General features: G+C 45.1%; 1 protein-coding gene across 1 annotated transcript; it reads right to left on the bottom strand.

Annotated features, from left to right (window-relative positions):
• Window positions 1-916: 916 nt before the first annotated feature.
• DHX37 (DEAH-box helicase 37) lies at window positions 917-18,316 on the bottom strand. Its single transcript, XM_059827569.1, has 27 exons — window positions 18,211-18,316; window positions 17,237-17,406; window positions 16,038-16,150; window positions 14,970-15,297; window positions 14,117-14,265; window positions 13,229-13,321; window positions 12,644-12,740; window positions 12,143-12,256; window positions 11,318-11,419; window positions 10,700-10,814; window positions 10,257-10,352; window positions 9,562-9,638; window positions 8,668-8,806; window positions 8,331-8,407; window positions 7,525-7,757; window positions 6,962-7,073; window positions 6,260-6,366; window positions 5,676-5,864; window positions 5,423-5,547; window positions 5,021-5,137; window positions 4,726-4,898; window positions 4,214-4,328; window positions 3,639-3,776; window positions 3,192-3,286; window positions 2,654-2,727; window positions 1,612-1,709; window positions 917-1,020 (listed from the first exon to the last, which is right to left on the bottom strand). Exons 1-27 carry the CDS (start codon window positions 18,314-18,316, stop codon window positions 929-931), a joined length of 3,444 nt encoding a protein of 1,147 aa, XP_059683552.1. The 3' UTR covers window positions 917-928.
• Window positions 18,317-18,595: the final 279 nt, after the last annotated feature.

Here is an 18,595-nt window from a genome sequence, read left to right as displayed (position 1 = left end):
TCATGGCAAATTCCTAGAGAAGCAGGAAAAGAAAAGTCAGGACTGGACTGGGTGTGGCTGGGCTGGAGTTGATTTCTTCACAGCAGCCCAGATGCCGCCGTGTTTTGGATTTGCGACTAAAACAGCGTTGGTAACGCACCGGTCTTTCAGCTGTTGCTGAGCAGTACTTGCACAGTGTCAAGGCTTTCTCTTTTCTCCCCTCTGCTTCCCCCATGAGTAGGCTGAGGGAGGGGACACAAGCAGGACAGCTGACCTGAGCTGGGCCAGGGGAGAGTCCGTGCCTTGCACTGTCATGCTGGATACCGGCTGCTCAGCGTGTGGGAGGTGGCGGGTGATCGCCTTTGCATCACGCGGAGTTTTTTCTTCTTCTTCTTCGTCTTCTTCCCTTCACTAATTAAACTATCTTTGTCTCAACCCACACATTTTGTCACTTCTGTGCTTCCTGTCCTGCCGGAGGGAGAGGGAGCGAGCGAGCGGTTGTGTGCTGCTGGCGAGGGTCAACCCACCACGAGGACCAAAGGTTGAGTCTGTGTTTGGAGCTGCTGTCACGCATGAGGAAGGGTCCACAACGGTCAGAAATTGTGCTTATTGCAGCATCGCACACAGAAAATATTTCTCCCATCCAAACCAAGAACTATACATATTTATTATAGTCCATATGACTAATATAGTCCAAAGAGAAACTTAAAAAAAAATCTGTAAAATACAATGGATAAAATTATCCAAACATTAATATTACAAAATACCAGCAAAACAGCTGGTAGGGCTTCTGAGAACACAGAGGGCTTCCCAGAAAACCAGAGTAACACCCAGTTCGCTTACAAAAAGGTATCGCTAACAGTTAGCAAGTCCATCTGTGTCATCAGATTTCCAAGGAAACACAAGCTCTTGAAACATCTTGGAGAGAGGGAGTCCACCAAGAACAGAGTCAGGCACTTCGCAGTGCTACCGGTGGCCACTTCTTGGCTACATCATCATGCATAGCTTGGGGGATCCACTGACAATAGGCTGCAAGCAAATCTGGAACGGAAGAGGGTAGCGATTAGACAGCTACGGGAGTCAGGGACTGGAGCGGTTTTGCTGGAAAAACGAGGTCCTGTGGCGTCACCCTGCTCACAGGCTGAGAGCAAGAACCAGCTTTCATCCCTGGGACAGTGTTGGGGCCTGGACACTTGTGTGCAGATATAAAAGTATCAATATGGGAGAATTACTGTGACAGCCACCACTGACTGCATCACTTCGCTGCTGCTGCTATAAAGAACTCTTATAATCTGGTACTCTAATATTGAACAAAATCCATTCTACCTGGAAAAAATTTTTCCTGCATCCTCTGACAGTACCACCACAGCCTAATTTTTCAAAAGCCCAAACCAAACATTTTAACTGTGGTTAGAACCACAATACACAAATGAATGTTGCTTTCTAAAGTACAGGGACCTCCAGTTCTTCACAAGAAACAAGCACAGAATTACTGTTTCTGGTAAGAAAATAGGAAGTATTTGCAGCTTATCAAGTGAAATCGTCCATTTTTTAAATTATAATTCAACGGTGCCTAAGGTACTACAAAGTCTGCACTGATACGACTAATAATTAAGCACGCAGAACACTTACATTTAGGATCTTTCTTCCATGCAGCCAGTAAAGCATCGCGATTATCACAATTTTCTGCAACTAGAGCCTGCAGGAGGGATTCTGTCCTGGGCTGAAGTCTAAATCGGTCCAAAACAAAATGGTGCAACAGAACAATGTTCACTAGCACAGTTTAGCAAAGTGTTACAGCATTCCGAATTCACACTCAGTATTTTTAAAAGGCTAAATATAGACGTAGAAATACATGACCTCTGGATACAGAGACGTGTCATTGGCTCAAGAAAGTTCACTAGAAGTAGTTTGTTCCCCCCACCACAGCTTTTTGTTGTTAAAAGAAGTAGCAGGTTGCTCCTGTTGCTGACAGCATGAAGTTGTCTGCTATGCAGCTGCATAGCACACAGTAAAGCAAAAACGAATCCACAGGTCCCATACTGAACTCTGAATTGACTAAAAAAAGAAAATACTTCGTAATTGTGGGACCCCCAGATAATAATTTGTGACATCAGTCACTTTTAACAAAGTCTTTCAAAATCCTTGCATCTATCAACTCCATGAAAACTCACAGAAAACTCAGAGAAAGGTTATTTTGGTAAACAAGAGGACACCGGGGGGATAGGAAGGGAAGCAATAGCTGACAGTCCTTTTGAGGGTCACAGTTCTTTAAATGTAATCAAAACCACATGAAAACCATAGCCTGTTGGAAATATGTTTTTGAAAAGAAATAAAGACAGAGTAACTGGCCAAACTGCAAAGAAAAGCAAGGGAAGTAGCAGTGCTCATCTGACAGTTTCTCACCTGTGTGAGCAATTTAGTTGGATGAAGCAGCCCGCAGAGGTCAGTGTGACCAGCAGGTTCTGCGTGTTCTTCCATACTGCCCTTACAATAGCCCAATTCTCTCGAGACACCATTTTTCTTGGTAAGAAAACTCATTTTCCTCTCCCTGCAGCTACAGCCAAGATCACTATCTAGAACACCCTTCCCAGCATTGAATTCTTCTAATTTAAAAGGAAGTTAAAAGCGTTCAGTGGAGACAACAAACTTAAGTTTGTTTTTAACAACTTACTTGGACCATGTCTTCAGCATTATGAGAGGACTGGACAGCAGACACTGGCTATAAGAACTCAACTTTTTAATGACCTGGAAGATTCGTTATAACAAGTATATAATGAACAAGGGAAATTAATTGTTCTGTGGAGACAATCATCAATGAACTCCGACTGCTACAGATTTCCATCCCATGTCCTCTATTACCATCTCTCTCCCACCCACATCTCCATACCAGTCGTGTCCTGGCTGGCTTCTTTAGATGACTCTTCTCTCTCAGAATGGACAAAGACATGAGCTATAGCTTTTTTCCTTTGCAAAAAACAGGACTTAAATTTGGGGGTCTCTTTCACCCAAACGCTGATTTTCATGCCATTTTGTATTTGAAAGATTTCTTCCCTGCCCCGCCAACTGCAGCAAACTCCTGCAGCCACCAGCAAATTATGAGGAACAGGCACACACACAGAGAAAGAAGCCACAAGGCTCATCTCCTCCAGAAACTGGACTAAAAACTTACTGCTAATGTCAAGGAAGTAACACAGCTGAAACACACTTACCTTTCCTTCAAGCAGGAACCTGGCAAAGTATTTGTAGCGATCAATACCTTCTGGGTAATCAACTTCCACAGCAGGGAGCTGCCAGCTGACTCGATCTGGAAAGAAAGATCACACCGATTCTCCTAAACACTCGAAGAGAAGGGTAAATTTCCAAGGGAGACGTGACAACACAGGTGCTAACAGAAGTGGAGAGGATACTGCCAGCACCCAGCCAGCCTTGCCCCTTAACAGGGGGAGCAGATGGGCATAAAACGGCCACACCAGCAGGAAGATGCCGGTATTTAAATGCTACAAATCCCATGGAGCTGCTGCTGTTAAGCTCTATGCACAATCCAAGCTGAGCTTGACCTTTTGAGTCTGCTGACAGTCTTGTTAAAAGCAGCGTTGCAGTAACTGTAGAGCAGCTCTCGGACAAAACTACCGAGTGACACTTTTCAAGACACTTACAAAAGACGCTTGGCCTGTGACATCGAATTCGGCCTGTTTCAGGGCAGTAAGATGGCGGAGGATTTTCCAAAGGCTTCCCAAAGTGGCAGTACGGTGGCAACAGGGCAGGAATCCACTCGGGTTCGACTGCGGACACACCTTAGGAAGGGAAAACACACACCTGAATGCAGGCTTGCTGCCAGGAGCCACTGCTCGCAAGCAGTCCTATGAATAAAGCACGTGGTCAGGAGCTCATCTGTACAGATTTACTTGATTCTCATTTTTCAAGTCAACTGTACAGATTTACGTTCTTTTGTTCGGAGACCGGCAATAGGTAAGTATTGCTGACAGGGCCGGTGCAGAGCAGCTATTGCAGAAGCTGAGCTTTTCTCCAGCCCATTCTGCTAGAGGAAGAATAAACCAGGCCAATTCTTCCCCTGGTCCAGATCCAGAAAGTGTAAGGATCCGAATCTCAGGAGGCACAACCACTCTCTAAGGAGAGCACTCGCTCACGACAGCAAGGGAAACAGCCTGCTAAGGCATTACTGAATTCCTCACCATACCTGCCGAACAAGTAGGGACCGCAGCAGTCTCACCTTTCATATACAGTTTTGTAGTCTCAACAATTTCTTGATACACCACAAACTCTGGGAGTTGTTTGAAGAGGACTGAGCTTGGATGGATGAACACTGGGTCGTCCAGGAGAGCAGTCTTTAAAAAAGCACAGAAGATTGAAGCAGAGTAAGATGAGTTACTGGCAATCCAATTTCTTGATTGCATCTAATTTCAGTCTCTCGCAGATGTACATTTACATGGTTTCCTTAAGTGATGGAGGTTTTTAATAACCCTGTAATTTTCTGCTTCACCTTCTCTGGAGACATCAAGCACTTTGCAAGATGGGCTAATGCTACTTCTTAGCTCTTTTATAACAATTCCTACGTGAGGACCGGGAAATCGCTGTACTGGAAACTTAAATTCTATGGAGACAAGCTGTAAAAAGCCAGCACAGGTAGCCCCAACGCTGTATCCAGCCAGAAGCCCAGGCTTTGCACAGGAATGTCTTTCTGCCACACAGGGATGAGGAATTTGGTCAAATCAAGCTGTTTACCTTGTAGGCGTTTTTCCACTTGTCATCCAGAAGCTCTTCTGCCTGAACCCTTCGGGCAACATGATCCCCCAGCCCTGCCAGCACAATCTGTCTCAAGTAAGTTGCTTGAGTTTCTGTTGGGGGCTTCATCTTTGGATCAACGTAGAGGCCAGCATCAGTGCAGACTGAGTTCACTGTGGGGAAAAAAGAGTGAGGTAAGAGTAAATAGAAAGAAAAGGTTCCAACGAACAGCCCAGTTGATTTGTTGCCCTTCAAAAGAAAATTAACACAGCAATTCCTCTCAAAACCCACTCACCTGCTGTTGTCAGCTGCCCCCTCAAGCGCCTGATTTCCAGCATGGCCTTGTATCGGAGCCCATTTTCTTCACAGAATTTACGGGTACACCCGGCATATTCACAGGCCCCCACTGCTCCTGGAAGTGAACAGTCAGGTGGAGAAAACGACTCAGCCCATCAGTTCTCCTAATTAAACCAACAGTGGGACAGTACTGCCATGGTCGATACGTGCATATCAGTTCCCACTCATTGTTAGCCTGGGATGCTGGCAGGCTGCCCAGAGAACAGCCTAGAAAATATACTGCTGGACTTGGTCCTACAGCACAAGGATGCGTTCGGTTGTATAAAGCTGAGAGCTCAGGGTGACGGGGAGGAGAACAGAAAGGAAGTTAACAATACAGGGGAATCGCTGTCTGCAATACCTAACATCACCATGAGGTCTCCTAGCTTTTGCATCGGCCCCTGCCCAGCCCAGATCCTTTGCATCTGTAAAAGCCTTGCTTTCTTCCCCTTCAGTTTCGTCGTCTCCTCCTCACTTACTGCTGGCCTAAAAGAAACACAAACCAGCATAAATTAGTGTTGTGCTTATGTGCAGAGGGGCCTCAATGTAAGAGAGGCATCAGCTGTGACAAGGTGATGCATCCTGTAAATATGATGTCAGGCTAACTCACTCACCTGTCAAACTCTTCAAAAAGCTCCCGGACGGTCATTGCAGACACTATGGTAATAGTGTACGGCAGGCAGTCATGCTGCCTACTTAATGCCAACATCTTTGCATAGCGGGGAGCTACAGGAAAAGTGGCCATTATTCTGCCCAGGGGACTAATAGGGCAACTCAGCTTTGCTGCCAGCTGCTGCTTCAGCCTGGGGAAGGAAGAGAAAAGTCATGTAATGAAGTAACTTCTGCATTAGAACAAGTTTGTGTTTCTGGTTTTGGCAGCCGAAATAATTTGATGTGTTTTCCCAGATTTTGTTATGTGCTGGTCCCAAAGGCCGGGCGAAAGATTCCTCTTCCTCATGCAGCTCCCACCTGCCCTGCATGGTGCACTCCTAGCACAGTCTTTCCCTGCCCAAACACACCCAGGGCCCGTAAAACAAACACAGGTGAACCAGAGACTGTTAAAATGATGCCAGTCTCCATACAAAAACATGCCCTCAGATGCGAGGGCCGAGATGGAAAAGCAGGCGGGAGGGCAGCAGTGCCCCCTGCCTCGATAACTGGTGCCAAGAGGAAATTTGCAGGGGATCACAGATGTTACCTTCCTGTCAGAGGGGGCTCCTTCAAGGCACCCAGGGCTATCAGCAACTCCTCAGCTGCTGCAAGTGCTTCTGTTGGAGGTGGTGTTGGGAATGGGAAGTTGATTACCTACGGACACCAAGAGAAAATGCCTCTCAGTATATCACTGACACATCTCCCACTGAAAAACGGAGTCTGAACACAGTAAGAAGTCCTGGAAGGGAGTGAAACCCTCCCCTTTGGTTACATATACCAAAGAAAAACATTTAGGATGTTTGCTAGGAATGAGAGGAAAGGACATATAATGGGAGGAAACGCTTAGAACAAAAACATCAGGAAACAGGAATACCAGCATCACCCTCAGCTGCCACTGACTCCAGCCACCGCCTAGGGCAGGCTGCTTTACAGTCTAACTCTATGTGTTGTGCTTTCTGCAAGTGCTCACGTATCTCCAAAACACAACCCTTGTTTGGACAGCGTTTTTTTTCACTACTATGAATACAAAAAAAGCTCTTACTACCTAAACAAACATGTCTGTTAAGGCCTGGTGGAATTCATAGCAGTTTCTGCAATTTGCAGAACCAAAATCAAGTCCCAGGATCCTAATATCTAACACAAGGCACAGCCTCAAGCAATGACGATAAAAGGCATTTGTGTTTGTTTCTGGCTCCTAGGGGCAACCACTTTAATGAGCACTGTAGTACAAAGCCAATTTACACCTCACCTTTTCTATATTCAATGCCTTCATTTGCAGAATCAAGTCTTCTACTGGCCGCTTTGTTATTTCTGGAGCAGAAAATTTCTCAAAGTCCATGAAGACTGCTGAAGAATATAACCTAGTGAACCAGAAATGCTGCTTAGAGACTTAAAAGAAATCTTAATTCAAAAGATATGCCTGAAAAATTGGCAAGGGATTAAAAAAAAAAGGCAGTTGTGGGTAGTATTTACGTAACCATGTAATTATTTACATGGTTGGGGCATACCGCCTTATTCACAAAAAGCTGACTTGGCTTGGAGTGGTATCCATGCTAATCTAGCCACCAAAATAAGGGTTTTCAACAAGAGAAAGGCCCCTGAGAAGTCTAAACTGTTAAACCAACATCACCGGTGACAGTTCATGTTCAGCTTCACCCCTCCTATTCAAATGAAGAGCAGACAAAACCAAAGTATTTCAAGCACCATTACGTCCCTGTGAAAGGGGCAGCAGGATGAGGGAAGCTGTCAAGCTCACGCTGACACTCCTTGGCTTTTTGTTTCTCCTAGCCCTCTCCACGGCAGGTAGCTAACCTGTAACAGTGCCCTGGTTCCGTCCGGCCAGCCCGACCTGCCCGCTGGTTAGCCGAAGCTTGAGATATCCAGGTGACTCTGAAAGATGAAACCCCAGTAATTTTGTCGTAGAAACGTTTCTTGACCTTTCCACAGTCAACAACGTATTTGATGCCTGGGATGGTAAGTGATGTTTCAGCCACGTTGGTGGCTACAACACACAGTCTTGTGCCAGGAGGAGGAGCCCTGAATACCTACAAGAAACAGATGGGCATGTGAAATGCATTGCCAACAACAGAAGACAGACAGGCAGTCCACTTGGATGGGTTGCAAAGGGAAAAAAAGGCATATGGCATTGCAGGTGAAACCCAAGAGTGAGACCAAAGACTTAACTCTGTCTCTCTATCCAGCTCAGTTAATCCCTCAGAAACATCCACAAGGGCTCCAGGTGGAGCAGACATCAGTGTTTAGTCGTATTTAGACACACTGCTGCCACCTCTGAAGCCCAAGAGGGATGCAAGAATTTGTAAGAACTGCCTGTTGGCAGCAGGATCTTGACGTGCCCTGTGGCCGTGACTGATTTTAACATGCTACAGGACTGTCACTTTTCATCTCTCCCAACCTGCTGAACTGGCACGTTAGGGAGATTCCAGCCCAAGCAAGGCCTGCTTTGATCCCATCCCAGCTTGCCCATTGGGCCATTCAAGTTTGCCCACTGATGGATAGTCCAAGATGGAAATTTTAACTCACAAAGCACATGTGACTTCAGACAATGATGACACATATCTGTAAGGATCATTTACTCATTGTAACAATAAATTCTTTACCTTTGCTTGTTTCTCTGGTGCTAGTAAGGAATAGAGCGGGAGCACATAGAGTGGAAGGGACGAATCAGATTTCTCATCTGTGAAGAAACAAACCAATATTCTTAAAAACACGGTAAGTCAACTTCCAGGCTTAGCTCCAACAATGTCTTCACAAACACCACTTCATTTAAAACCAGGAAAATATTTGGTACAAAGCTGAAGCTGGACAATCTTAACAGCTTTTCCATGACACAGGTCTGATGTGCTATCACACCAGTTTAGCAAAGGACAACTAGCTTATGCCACACATTTCACAGGTGACAGGAGATACAGAATTTTTATTTCATAAGTGCCAAACCTTCTTCTGAGTCTCCATCTCCTAAATCAAGGTCGATATCAGATCCTGCAATATCATCATCAGTTTCAGCATCCCTGTCTTCATCTCCTTCATCCACTGGTACAACAGAGTAATTGTCCAGATCAATTTTGGGGAGTGCCTGAGAAAGACAATCACAGAGCGTTAAGGGGGGGACACAAACAGCACTTTTTATTGCCTTGAAAGCAAAACTGAGCACTTACTCCAAACATTTGTTGATGTGAAGGTGACAGAGAGATTGAGAGGTTTCATTTGTATTTCAAGGCTGAGGTTCAGCATTTGGGGTTCAGCACGAACTGTGAGAGTCAGGGGGGGGATAACCCAAATATTTTAAACAGCATTTTGCGACAAGCCAAGCTGCTTCACTTGGAGGACAGTGGTAAAGGGTAACATTTCTTTAATTCAGGTCCCTTCAGCTACCAGGATCCTATGTCAGTGGACAGTATAACTGTAACATCAAGATCTCCCACTAACAAAGCATATATAAGACTTGGGCAGAAGCCAAACGCTACCCTTCATCACAGATGCATCAGTCCCTCTTTGGGTAACAAATTGTGAGATGAGAGGCAGCCCTGGAGCCAGAAAGTCTGGAACTCCTTCCATTACAGTTTTAATGGTCACTACTCAACCAAAATACATCAAATCTCCTGCCCATAGTATCGAGGGACACATTTTAGCACTCTGCCGCTCATAATGCAGCAGTTACCAGTGTAGGTAGTATTACTGGATTCCCTGAAGAGGACATATGTAGGCTACAAAGCTTCATGCAAATCTAAAACAGCCCAGTGAGAAACACAGCTAGGCAGGAGTGCTGTTTTGCAGGGAGATACCTGCTCCTTCCTGTCTCTTGGAGGAATTCTAGCCATCACACATTACCATAACTTTCTTCCGCTTCCTCGATTTCTTAAATTTTCTGATTTCTTCCACTGATTCTTCTTTGTCATCATCTCCTCCTACAAAAACAGCCAGTGTAACCGCTGTTAGCTGAGCATGCTTTCCTCTTGGAAAAGGGAGTGGGGAGAGTCTGGTCCCACTCACATCTTTCTGGGGATTCAAAAAGTGTCACAGTATGAAAGAAGCAAAATAGTCACGTTGAAGGCAGAGGGGACAGGGATGACACACAAGTTTAACGTTCTAATTCCATTTAGGAACCATACAGAGCATCAACAGCAACACACACAGCAACTGTATGCCTTGAGGGTTAGGAGACAATTAGCTGAGCTATACTAGAATTTGACTTTCTAAAGTCATCTTGGGAAATTCCACTATCCTGAAAATAAACAGTCTCCAACAAGCAGCAGCATTTCCACTTTATTTTACAACCAACAGAGGAAGTGAAGAAATGCAACGGATTCTGGGGAACTGGAAGGCATCATACACATAAATCTTTCCCCCAAACTCAAAACAGCACAAACTTAACAATCAGTCATCAAAATCATCCACAATGAGCCCTTTCCCCAACCATTGTTTTTTTGGTTTTTAAAATAAAAGCTCTTTTTTAGGTGCAAAGCAAGCTCACTTCTCAGTGGGATAAATTCAAAGTTTAACAGTCCTTTATTCTGTAACATTACCTGCAGTGTTGTTTTTTTGGAATGGAAAGGCTTTCCTTAGCCTTCTACAGAGAGAGTGAACTTCTGCCTGGCCTGTTAAAAACACCAAAATCCCACCTGCAAGAAAAGAAATAACTCTCAACCTCAGCATAGGTATTTAACCTTGGAAAGCTTCAGATCTCATTCTTAATAAAAGCCAAGGTCGAATATACTGTGACGTAACAAGGAGGAACAGGGTGTTTGACTGCATCTGTCTTCTACTACTCCCTGAAGAAGCATGCTAATGCTATGATTTAATTGAAGGGTAATTTTCACAAGAAAAACCTTCCAAGAAAAAGTACAAAATACATCATTGCAGTCCCATGTTTAACTTACAAAAATAAAAACAGCAAAACAAAACAACTCAGAAAACTTCAGACATGTTAAATGCAAAGAATTTGAGAGGTTCTTGGCAGTGACCTCACCTGAGGGCAACATTCGATGGATTTTACAGACCTTCCTGAAGCACTCCCCACTGTAGTCATCTAGGGGGGTTTTCTTGTTAAAATGAACAGTTACAGGGAATTGCCTTGCATCTACCTGGAAAGGAAATATAAAACAGGGTCTGTTTCCTGTTGTAACTCCAACACAACCACTGCAGCTTTCACGGGAGGACTAGAAAAGCTCACCCTGTATTTCTGTTCAGCTCTTGTTTTCGGTAACCTATGAAACACTGGACCCACAGAAGTTATCAGTGTTGTCTGTCCTGAACACCACAAAACCAAGCTAGGAACCAAAACTTTTCTTTCAGATCATCAACTCACATTGAGGCTTTCTAGTTCTCCCAAACTGTAACCTTCCACCCTTCAAGATAATCAGATTCTGCCAGGGCAGTTTTCTGATAAAAGTGGAAAGAAAAATACCAAGTCCCAAAAGAAATAGTAGTCTAAACAAAATAACTATTTTTAAGTGGATATCTGAAAGATTTTAGCACCAACTGGAAAGATTAGAGTGCCCCTACTTTTTAATTCATTTTATAAAGGAAGCCCTCACTGTATTTCAGCCGTTACATCTGACGCAGATCCCAGTGAGAAGAACGATACCTGAATGACAGGAGGCGTAACAGAAAACAGCCTGTTGTTATCGGTGAAATCTTCAACGCGAAGGGTAGCTGACATGACGATCAGCTTCAGCGGCAGCCCTTTCTGCAAGAATACAAACGTGTTATTCTGTGCCTGAAAGCCTATGGCAGTTCAGCTACACACAAACCCAGAGCTGTTAGCAGGACTGGATACAAGTCTCTGCACCAAAGCACACAAAATCTAAGACAACAAAAGCACCGTGTCAAGTGACAGCTTCAAATGCAACATGTCTTAAAATACACAAACACCCACGCTGGCAATCCTGATGCTGGCAGTGACCTGCCTCGGAACCAGTGCATCCTCTCTCCGTCTCTGACATCCGTAAGTAAAATGGAAACGGACGCCAAGCACGGCCCTACACAGTCCGCCAGCCCCCAGGATCCGTCAGGACCAAACACTTCAGGATGTCAGCCCCGAAACATCTCCTTCTAAGCACTGCTGTTGGCAGCTTATTCCAGTGCAACAGTAAGCATCTTGCTTTCTTAGCACCTGCTAATTTTAATTATTTACATGTGTCTTGTGGCATTGTAAGTCTAAAATTAGCTGGATATTGACTGAAAAATTATCTGTTGGCACTGATACGTACTATTTTCCCCCTTTTTGTAGGCTCCATGCTTCTTCATTCATACACAAAGACAAACACACTATCGGAGTGTTATTTCATGGTTTCAGTCAGATTTCCACCAACTTCCACGTCACAGTCCGTCTTCACACAGAGCCTCTTCATGTCTAACATCCTCCTCCCCAGCACACCTGCGTCTAGTACAGAAATACTGCTTCTCTTACCCTTTCACGAAGAGGTACGATGCGAGACAAGAGGCCTATCAAGATATCCGTGTACATACTCCTTTCATGGGCTTCATCAATAATAATGACTTTGTACTTTGAAAGCAGAAAGTCCTGAGAAGAGAGATCGATTTCATCACATGAAACCTGCCTCACCCAAGGCCAGCTTTAAGTCAAGACAACCTACAGCTACACAAACACTGACCCCCCCATCCTCATGGCTGTAGTCTCTCCCACATATTTGGGCAGAGTTTAATGCATTTACCCTACACGAAGCAGCCTAGATCAAGACTGTCTTCCTCACCCTCATTTTACACAGCAAGATAACCTAATGTTTAGGGACTTGGGCAGGAATATAAAGGGTTGAGATTAAATACATCTCCGGTGCTGAAAGAAATTTTGCTTTGAAAGGTTGGCGACAAATCCACGCAAAGCAACTGGCCTCTTCTCCTAGCTATACAAAATACTTACCTTTTTATAACACCGAGGACAGCAACTTACCTTCTGAATTTCCTTCAGCAGCACACCATCCGTCATGAATTTGATTTGTGTTTCATCTGTAACGTTGCCTTCATATCGGATTTGATACGAAACCACTCTGTGAGGAAACACCAGGATAGCCACAAGAAAAAGGATCAGAAGAAACAAAAAATTCACGTTCAGACCAGGAGGCAGCCTTCAGCCTAACTAAATTAAGACTTGATGCCAAGACAAGACAAAACGCACACCATCAGCTCCCCAGAGCCTAGCACACACAAAATGCTAGCAGCTGGGATATACAGCAATGTCACTTTGAATTATTTCACTATTAGGGGATGCTTTGTCATATGGAGACAAACTAGGACCACTTCGCACGTATCATCTCCACAAAGCTCTCTCTAAAAAGTTACTTACAACCATTAGTAGCAACAAATCTGCCTATGTTTTTTTATAGACAACCCCACAGAGGAGTTTTCAGTAACTTTCCCACAGTTCTTCGCCAAAGACTGAAGAGGCAATGTGCAAGTCTCGATTTCAGTCTATCACATACACAGAGCATCTCAGCGTTATCTGCCTAGCAAGGTCTCACCTTTTTTTTCTCCTCACCTGTGTGACAAGTTCATTTCCTTAGCGACCCGCTGGGACATGGTCACTGCAGCCACACGCCGAGGCTCAGTGATCCCAATAGTACCGTTTGAACTAAAGGGGGAAGGAAAGAAAAAAGGAGGGATTGTTTGGCTGTTTGTTTTAGAGAGAGACACTTAGAAAGATGACAACAGGATTTCTGCACAATGGCTCTGAATTAAGTAGTTACCACTTACACAATAGTATCACTTTCAGTTATAGTTAGAAGAAAAAGAGAGAGAGGAAGCTTTGGGATTGCCCTTCTACGTCTATTGATCTGAAGATGCATGTATCACAGGAATTTTTTCCCCAAACGTTGTCTCTGTAATTCCAGCTCACTGAACTCCAGTCCCCCTGGACAGCCCTCTGGCAATGGGGTCCATTCAGGCTGGGGCAGCAGCACTACAGGAGCTGGAGGCACCTTGATATAGCTTCCAAGAAGCATCTTATGTGGTGCCCAAGCTTATAAATGTTACCAATAGCACCAGACGAGCCACAGCTATTTTCAAAGATGTTCTTAAGAAATATGCACATTTTCTTGCAAAGGTAAAACCAAACCTCTGTGAGCAGAGGTTAAACTATGCGAGATGGGCGGGCAATAAAGCCCCTCTGTGAAAAACAGGCTGGTGACTTTGAAGAAAACTTTTACCTCAGAGGTTTCAAAAGATTGCTTACGTGGAGAGACTTTTGCAAGTCAATCTCATTCCCTTCAGATTTTTTCAAAGCTCATTCAACATGGCCACTACCACTGCACAGAAAAAAGCAGGTTCAGTTCAGCCATATCAGACGAAAAGAAACAAAATCAGAAGTGACTGAGCTCAGCGTGAATTCTTCTAATTATGTTTGCTGCAAATAAAAGACGACTTATACCTGGCATAGCCAGCTTCATAAAGAAACTGAGGTACTTGTGTGGTTTTACCGCTTCCGGTCTCTCCGCATATGATGACAATGGGATTCTCACTAATGGCTTCCATGATGACTTGCTCTTCGGCAAGGATTGGAAGCTTTAGTCTTGCTTCCTAAATAATATAAAACACATATTTTAGTTGCACTGTTATGTCTCTCGCTCCCTTTTTGTTGTCCCCAGGATTGAAAACTGTGACCTTCCTCAGATTATAAAACCCACAAAAAGGAATTCGACAAGCTTTGTGGCTTGAAAAGCTCTAAACCAACTAATATCACACCAGCATGTCCAAGAACTAGAGTCATCAGAGCAGCTTCCCAGGAAGCAGCTGACAAGCCTCACAGTTTAATTTGTGAAACTTCAGAGTCCCTTGAGTTTATTAATATAGCACTTCAAGCAAAAACTCATTTCACAACTCTGTCTCATCTCTTCAGACACATGCAGAGCTTTTCCCATTTCTGCAGAACGCCCCACCTACAGCAAATGGAATAAAACTACCCTGCCTAAGATACAGCATAATGGAGAGCTAAGTGACTTCACAACATTTTCGATACAAGACTCCTAACAGAGTCTAGATCTAAAACTAGAGACAAATGCTTATATCCTAAAACAAAACTAGTTTTTCTTCTGCTAGATTAGACAGGCTTAAAGCTCAGAAATGTACATGTACAGCTTGCCAGAACAAGGGCCCTACGCGCACACTGCTGCATGCAGTATTAGCAAGAGATAATGCTATAGTGGCTGTAGTGACCTAATCTGATGGAAGATACCACAATCTCCAACTCCTTAATAAGCACTTTACTGCTCACAGAGCCCCACCTGAATCTCAGGAGACCTGTCCACCGGAATGAAAACCGCAGGCTTGCAAGACGGTTTGTTGGAGGCTGTCTGGCAAACCGGCGCAGTAGGAACAGCCGGCTGCTGGTCAGCCACTGCCTTCTTCACACCTTCCTCTGGCTTTTCAGCAGGATTCAAATCACTGTCTGAGGACTTTTCAATTTCTTGTTTCTGCTCTTCCTTCTCCTCCTCAGAGCTACTGGGTTCTTCCTCAGGCTCCGATTCTGAATCTGAGCTGTGTCTTCTCTTGTTTGCGCCACTGACGCTCCTGATCTTTTCAGGTACAGCAGTCCCTGGCTCCTGTATCATCCTAGAACAAAACATCAACATGTGAACTACGTTTTGGTCAATGTTCTCCAGGACATCAAGCCAGACATGTCTTCAACACAAACCAGAAAAGTCACATCATCAAAAGCCACTGCCTGAGCCTGAACCCAGGTTTTAATCAAGTAGGGAAAACTTCTAGAGCTTGCGTGTAGAGCAGCACGAGAAGACGTTACCCAGAGAGGTTAACCCGTTCTCCAAGGATCTCCACTCTTGGAGGTTTTCACAACTCTGCTAGGTAAAGCCTCGGCTGACCTGATTGCTGGATTCATATCTAAGCACACTCTATACTGATATTTATTCGTTTCTTTCGGAGACATCCTTGTAGTTTAATTTCTTTCAGCTGCCAAAATGCAGCTCTTGATAAATCCAGTAACTAAGGACTGCATCAGACGATGTCTTCCAATACAACAAGTAAACATTTCTTCCACCAATTATGTAGTTTAGCATAATTCCAAGAACATGCGTATATAATTGTCACCCACCCCACCCCCTTATGAAAGGGAAGACCAAGTTATTTTGACTAACATCCTCTCCTTAGGAAAACAACTACTATATTATCAGCTAAAAATAGAAAATTATTTAAATCCATCTATTCTGAAGAACCTGTATGCAGCAAGAAGAAAAAAAACCCATAAATTAAGCAAAACCAAAAAAGCTATGAAGGTTGCCAGGTTTTCAACCACAGCGATAAACCAGAATGGTTCTTCCCAAATAACGCTTTACCTTTTAGTCTGATACATGCGCTCCCCAATACCCAGTTTGGAAGTAGTGTACAGAAGTTTCATTTCTGCCTCAGAAGCTTGGACCTCATTCAGCTTGCTCAGCAACTCAGCTCGCTATTTGGGAAAAACAACCAAAATCAGTGCTTATTTTCACCAGGAAATAATTTCCTTTCAAAATCCGTGCTTGAGTTTTAAAGCGTGTGCTCTGGCAAATCTTGCGGTGAAGTTGTAAAGACTTTCCTGCTGCTACATGGTCAGTCCTCCCCCTACCAAAGAAGATTTCAGCCCTGCACTAGAGCAAAAATAGAAGAAATGTGGACTTGACACTTCACCGCTGCAATGAAGAGCTCAGCTGCACCCTTCAAACAACAGCAAAGAAAAGGGAGTTGAACTAAAACGCTGGAGCGAGGACTGGAGCAATGGAAGCCTCCCTTCAACTCCCACCCGTGGAACACAGCGCTGGCAGGAGGTCAGACAGCTGCGGTTTTAAACTACCTCCAAAACCAGAGTTCATTTGTCAAAGCCATTATTCAGACGCTAAAAGGAACAGGAATTTTGCCTGGAAAGCTTTTACAAAGACAGAAAAGCTGTGTTTGCATACAGAAATTATACAAGAGCTGGAAATAACTATTTCAGCAGAGGAGTTAGGGGTGCATCAAGCTTGGCATTTTGCAGCAGGACAAAGCTTCTCATACAATCTGTGAGAATGCTTTTAAAATAGAATGTAATTTACTCTGCTAGTGATGTACTTCACAACACACATCTATTCAGTCAGGGCCAAAGAGAGAATGGGAACCAGGACCCAGAAATGATATGTTCCTGCAACACCCGACCTGTTGAGAGGGAGGGGAATGCTTTTCCCCACTAGAGTTGCACTCAAGAGTCCGTGGGCGATGGCACGTCTTTGCCAAAACACCCAGCGAAGGGATGGCTAACGCTGTTGTAACAGAAACTCTTGAACTCCAGCATCTGCACGTCCTTGAGACGCCCCGGACAGTTCACATCCCGACACCGCTCACTGGCACTGCAGGGCAGTCACCCCACCTCTGTTTTTTCACACCGGAAATGCAATCGCATCACGCATCAGGGACTGCCAGTCACAGCGCAAGAGAAACCTCTGCGGCCATTTATTAACATCAACCTTCTCCACACGCTGGTATTAAGTTAATTTTGTCATTTTACCAACAAGCAGCAACGTACCTGTTTTTTCTTTTCCTTCTGCTCTAAAACTTTCTGCAAGTTTTTCTTCTGTTTCTTGCTTAGGGGTTTCTTCTGTTGTTGCACAACACAGGCTACTTTTTTCTTCTTTGCTTTTTTTGCTGGTAGGACCAGGGCATTACTTCCATCAATTCCCTTCAGCGTTGCTTCATCTGAAAGCATGTGTTTGATCATTCACCTGTGCCAGGTGGATTATTTTCAGCACACTCTTTAACAGCCTTATCACAAATCATGCTAGATTTAGCCATTTTAAACAAACACAACCCTCACCCCCAGCCAAAAAAAAATCCCACATCACCAGCAAGGGCAAAAGACCACAAAACCAGGGACTTGATAACCCTGTGCTCACTATAGCTGCAAGGGTAGTTTTCCTTGACTTATGTACCAACACTATGAAATATTTACCTTTTTATTTAACTCCCCCAGGGTGAGGGGGCAAGGGAGCAGCCCAGGACACAACGTGCCTTGGGGTGACCCCGCAGCCTCCTGCCCCTCCCGGAGAGAAGTAGCTTTTAACACTACAAATCTGTATTACTGAAGTTTGAGTAATAAAAACAGTATAACAGACGTGGTCTTTTAAAAGTAACATTTGAGAATGCAAAGGTTAAACATATTTTAATTATGGCTTTAATAAAGAATTGCTTAAATGCAGGAATTGCTTTAACAGAGCTATGACTGCAAAGCCCATAAGATACTTTCAAATAATAACTTTAATGCTTCCAGTGTAAGTGAAAGAAAAATACAGTAAAGACACGACAGTAACTCTAATCTCAGCAACACTACGCTCACTTTAGTGGTGTTAGCAACCCAAGTTTGCAACAACGACCATAACGCCTAGGAAGAGGAGAGGAGAGGAGAGACAGGCCGGGCCAGGCCGGGCCAGGCCAGGCCAGGCCAGGCCAGGCCAGGCCGTGCCGGACGACCCGACCCGGCGTCCGGGCCTGGACCCACCGCACCTCCCAGCTCCAGCGGCAGCTCCAGCGGCTGGACGGCGGCCGGAGGCTGCGCGGTGCCCTGCGGCAGCCGCGCCTTCCAGTTGTGCCTGCGGCGCGCCCGGCCCATGGCAGCAGCGGCGGCGGCGGCGGCGGTCTGACCCGGCCCGGCCCCACGTGCAGGCCCCACTTCCGGGGCGCGCAAGGTCTCGCGAGAAGGGGGCGGGGCGCGGCGGCGTGCGCAGGCGCGGGGCGGCCCGCGGGGGTGAAGGCGGGCGGGGAGGCGCCGGGCCTGGCCGAGCCGGGCGCGGGCGGTGTGGCTGCGGGCTGCGGGCCCGCCCCGGGGCCTGGCTGCGCCGCCCGGGCCTGTCACAACCGAGTCGCGTCCCTCCAAGCCCCGGCGTGGTGA

The sequence above is a fragment of the Gavia stellata genome, chromosome 21 (assembly GCF_030936135.1).
Source record: "Gavia stellata isolate bGavSte3 chromosome 21, bGavSte3.hap2, whole genome shotgun sequence".
NCBI lineage: Eukaryota > Metazoa > Chordata > Aves > Gaviiformes > Gaviidae > Gavia > Gavia stellata.
This window is presented reverse-complemented; position numbering and strand designations above follow the sequence as displayed.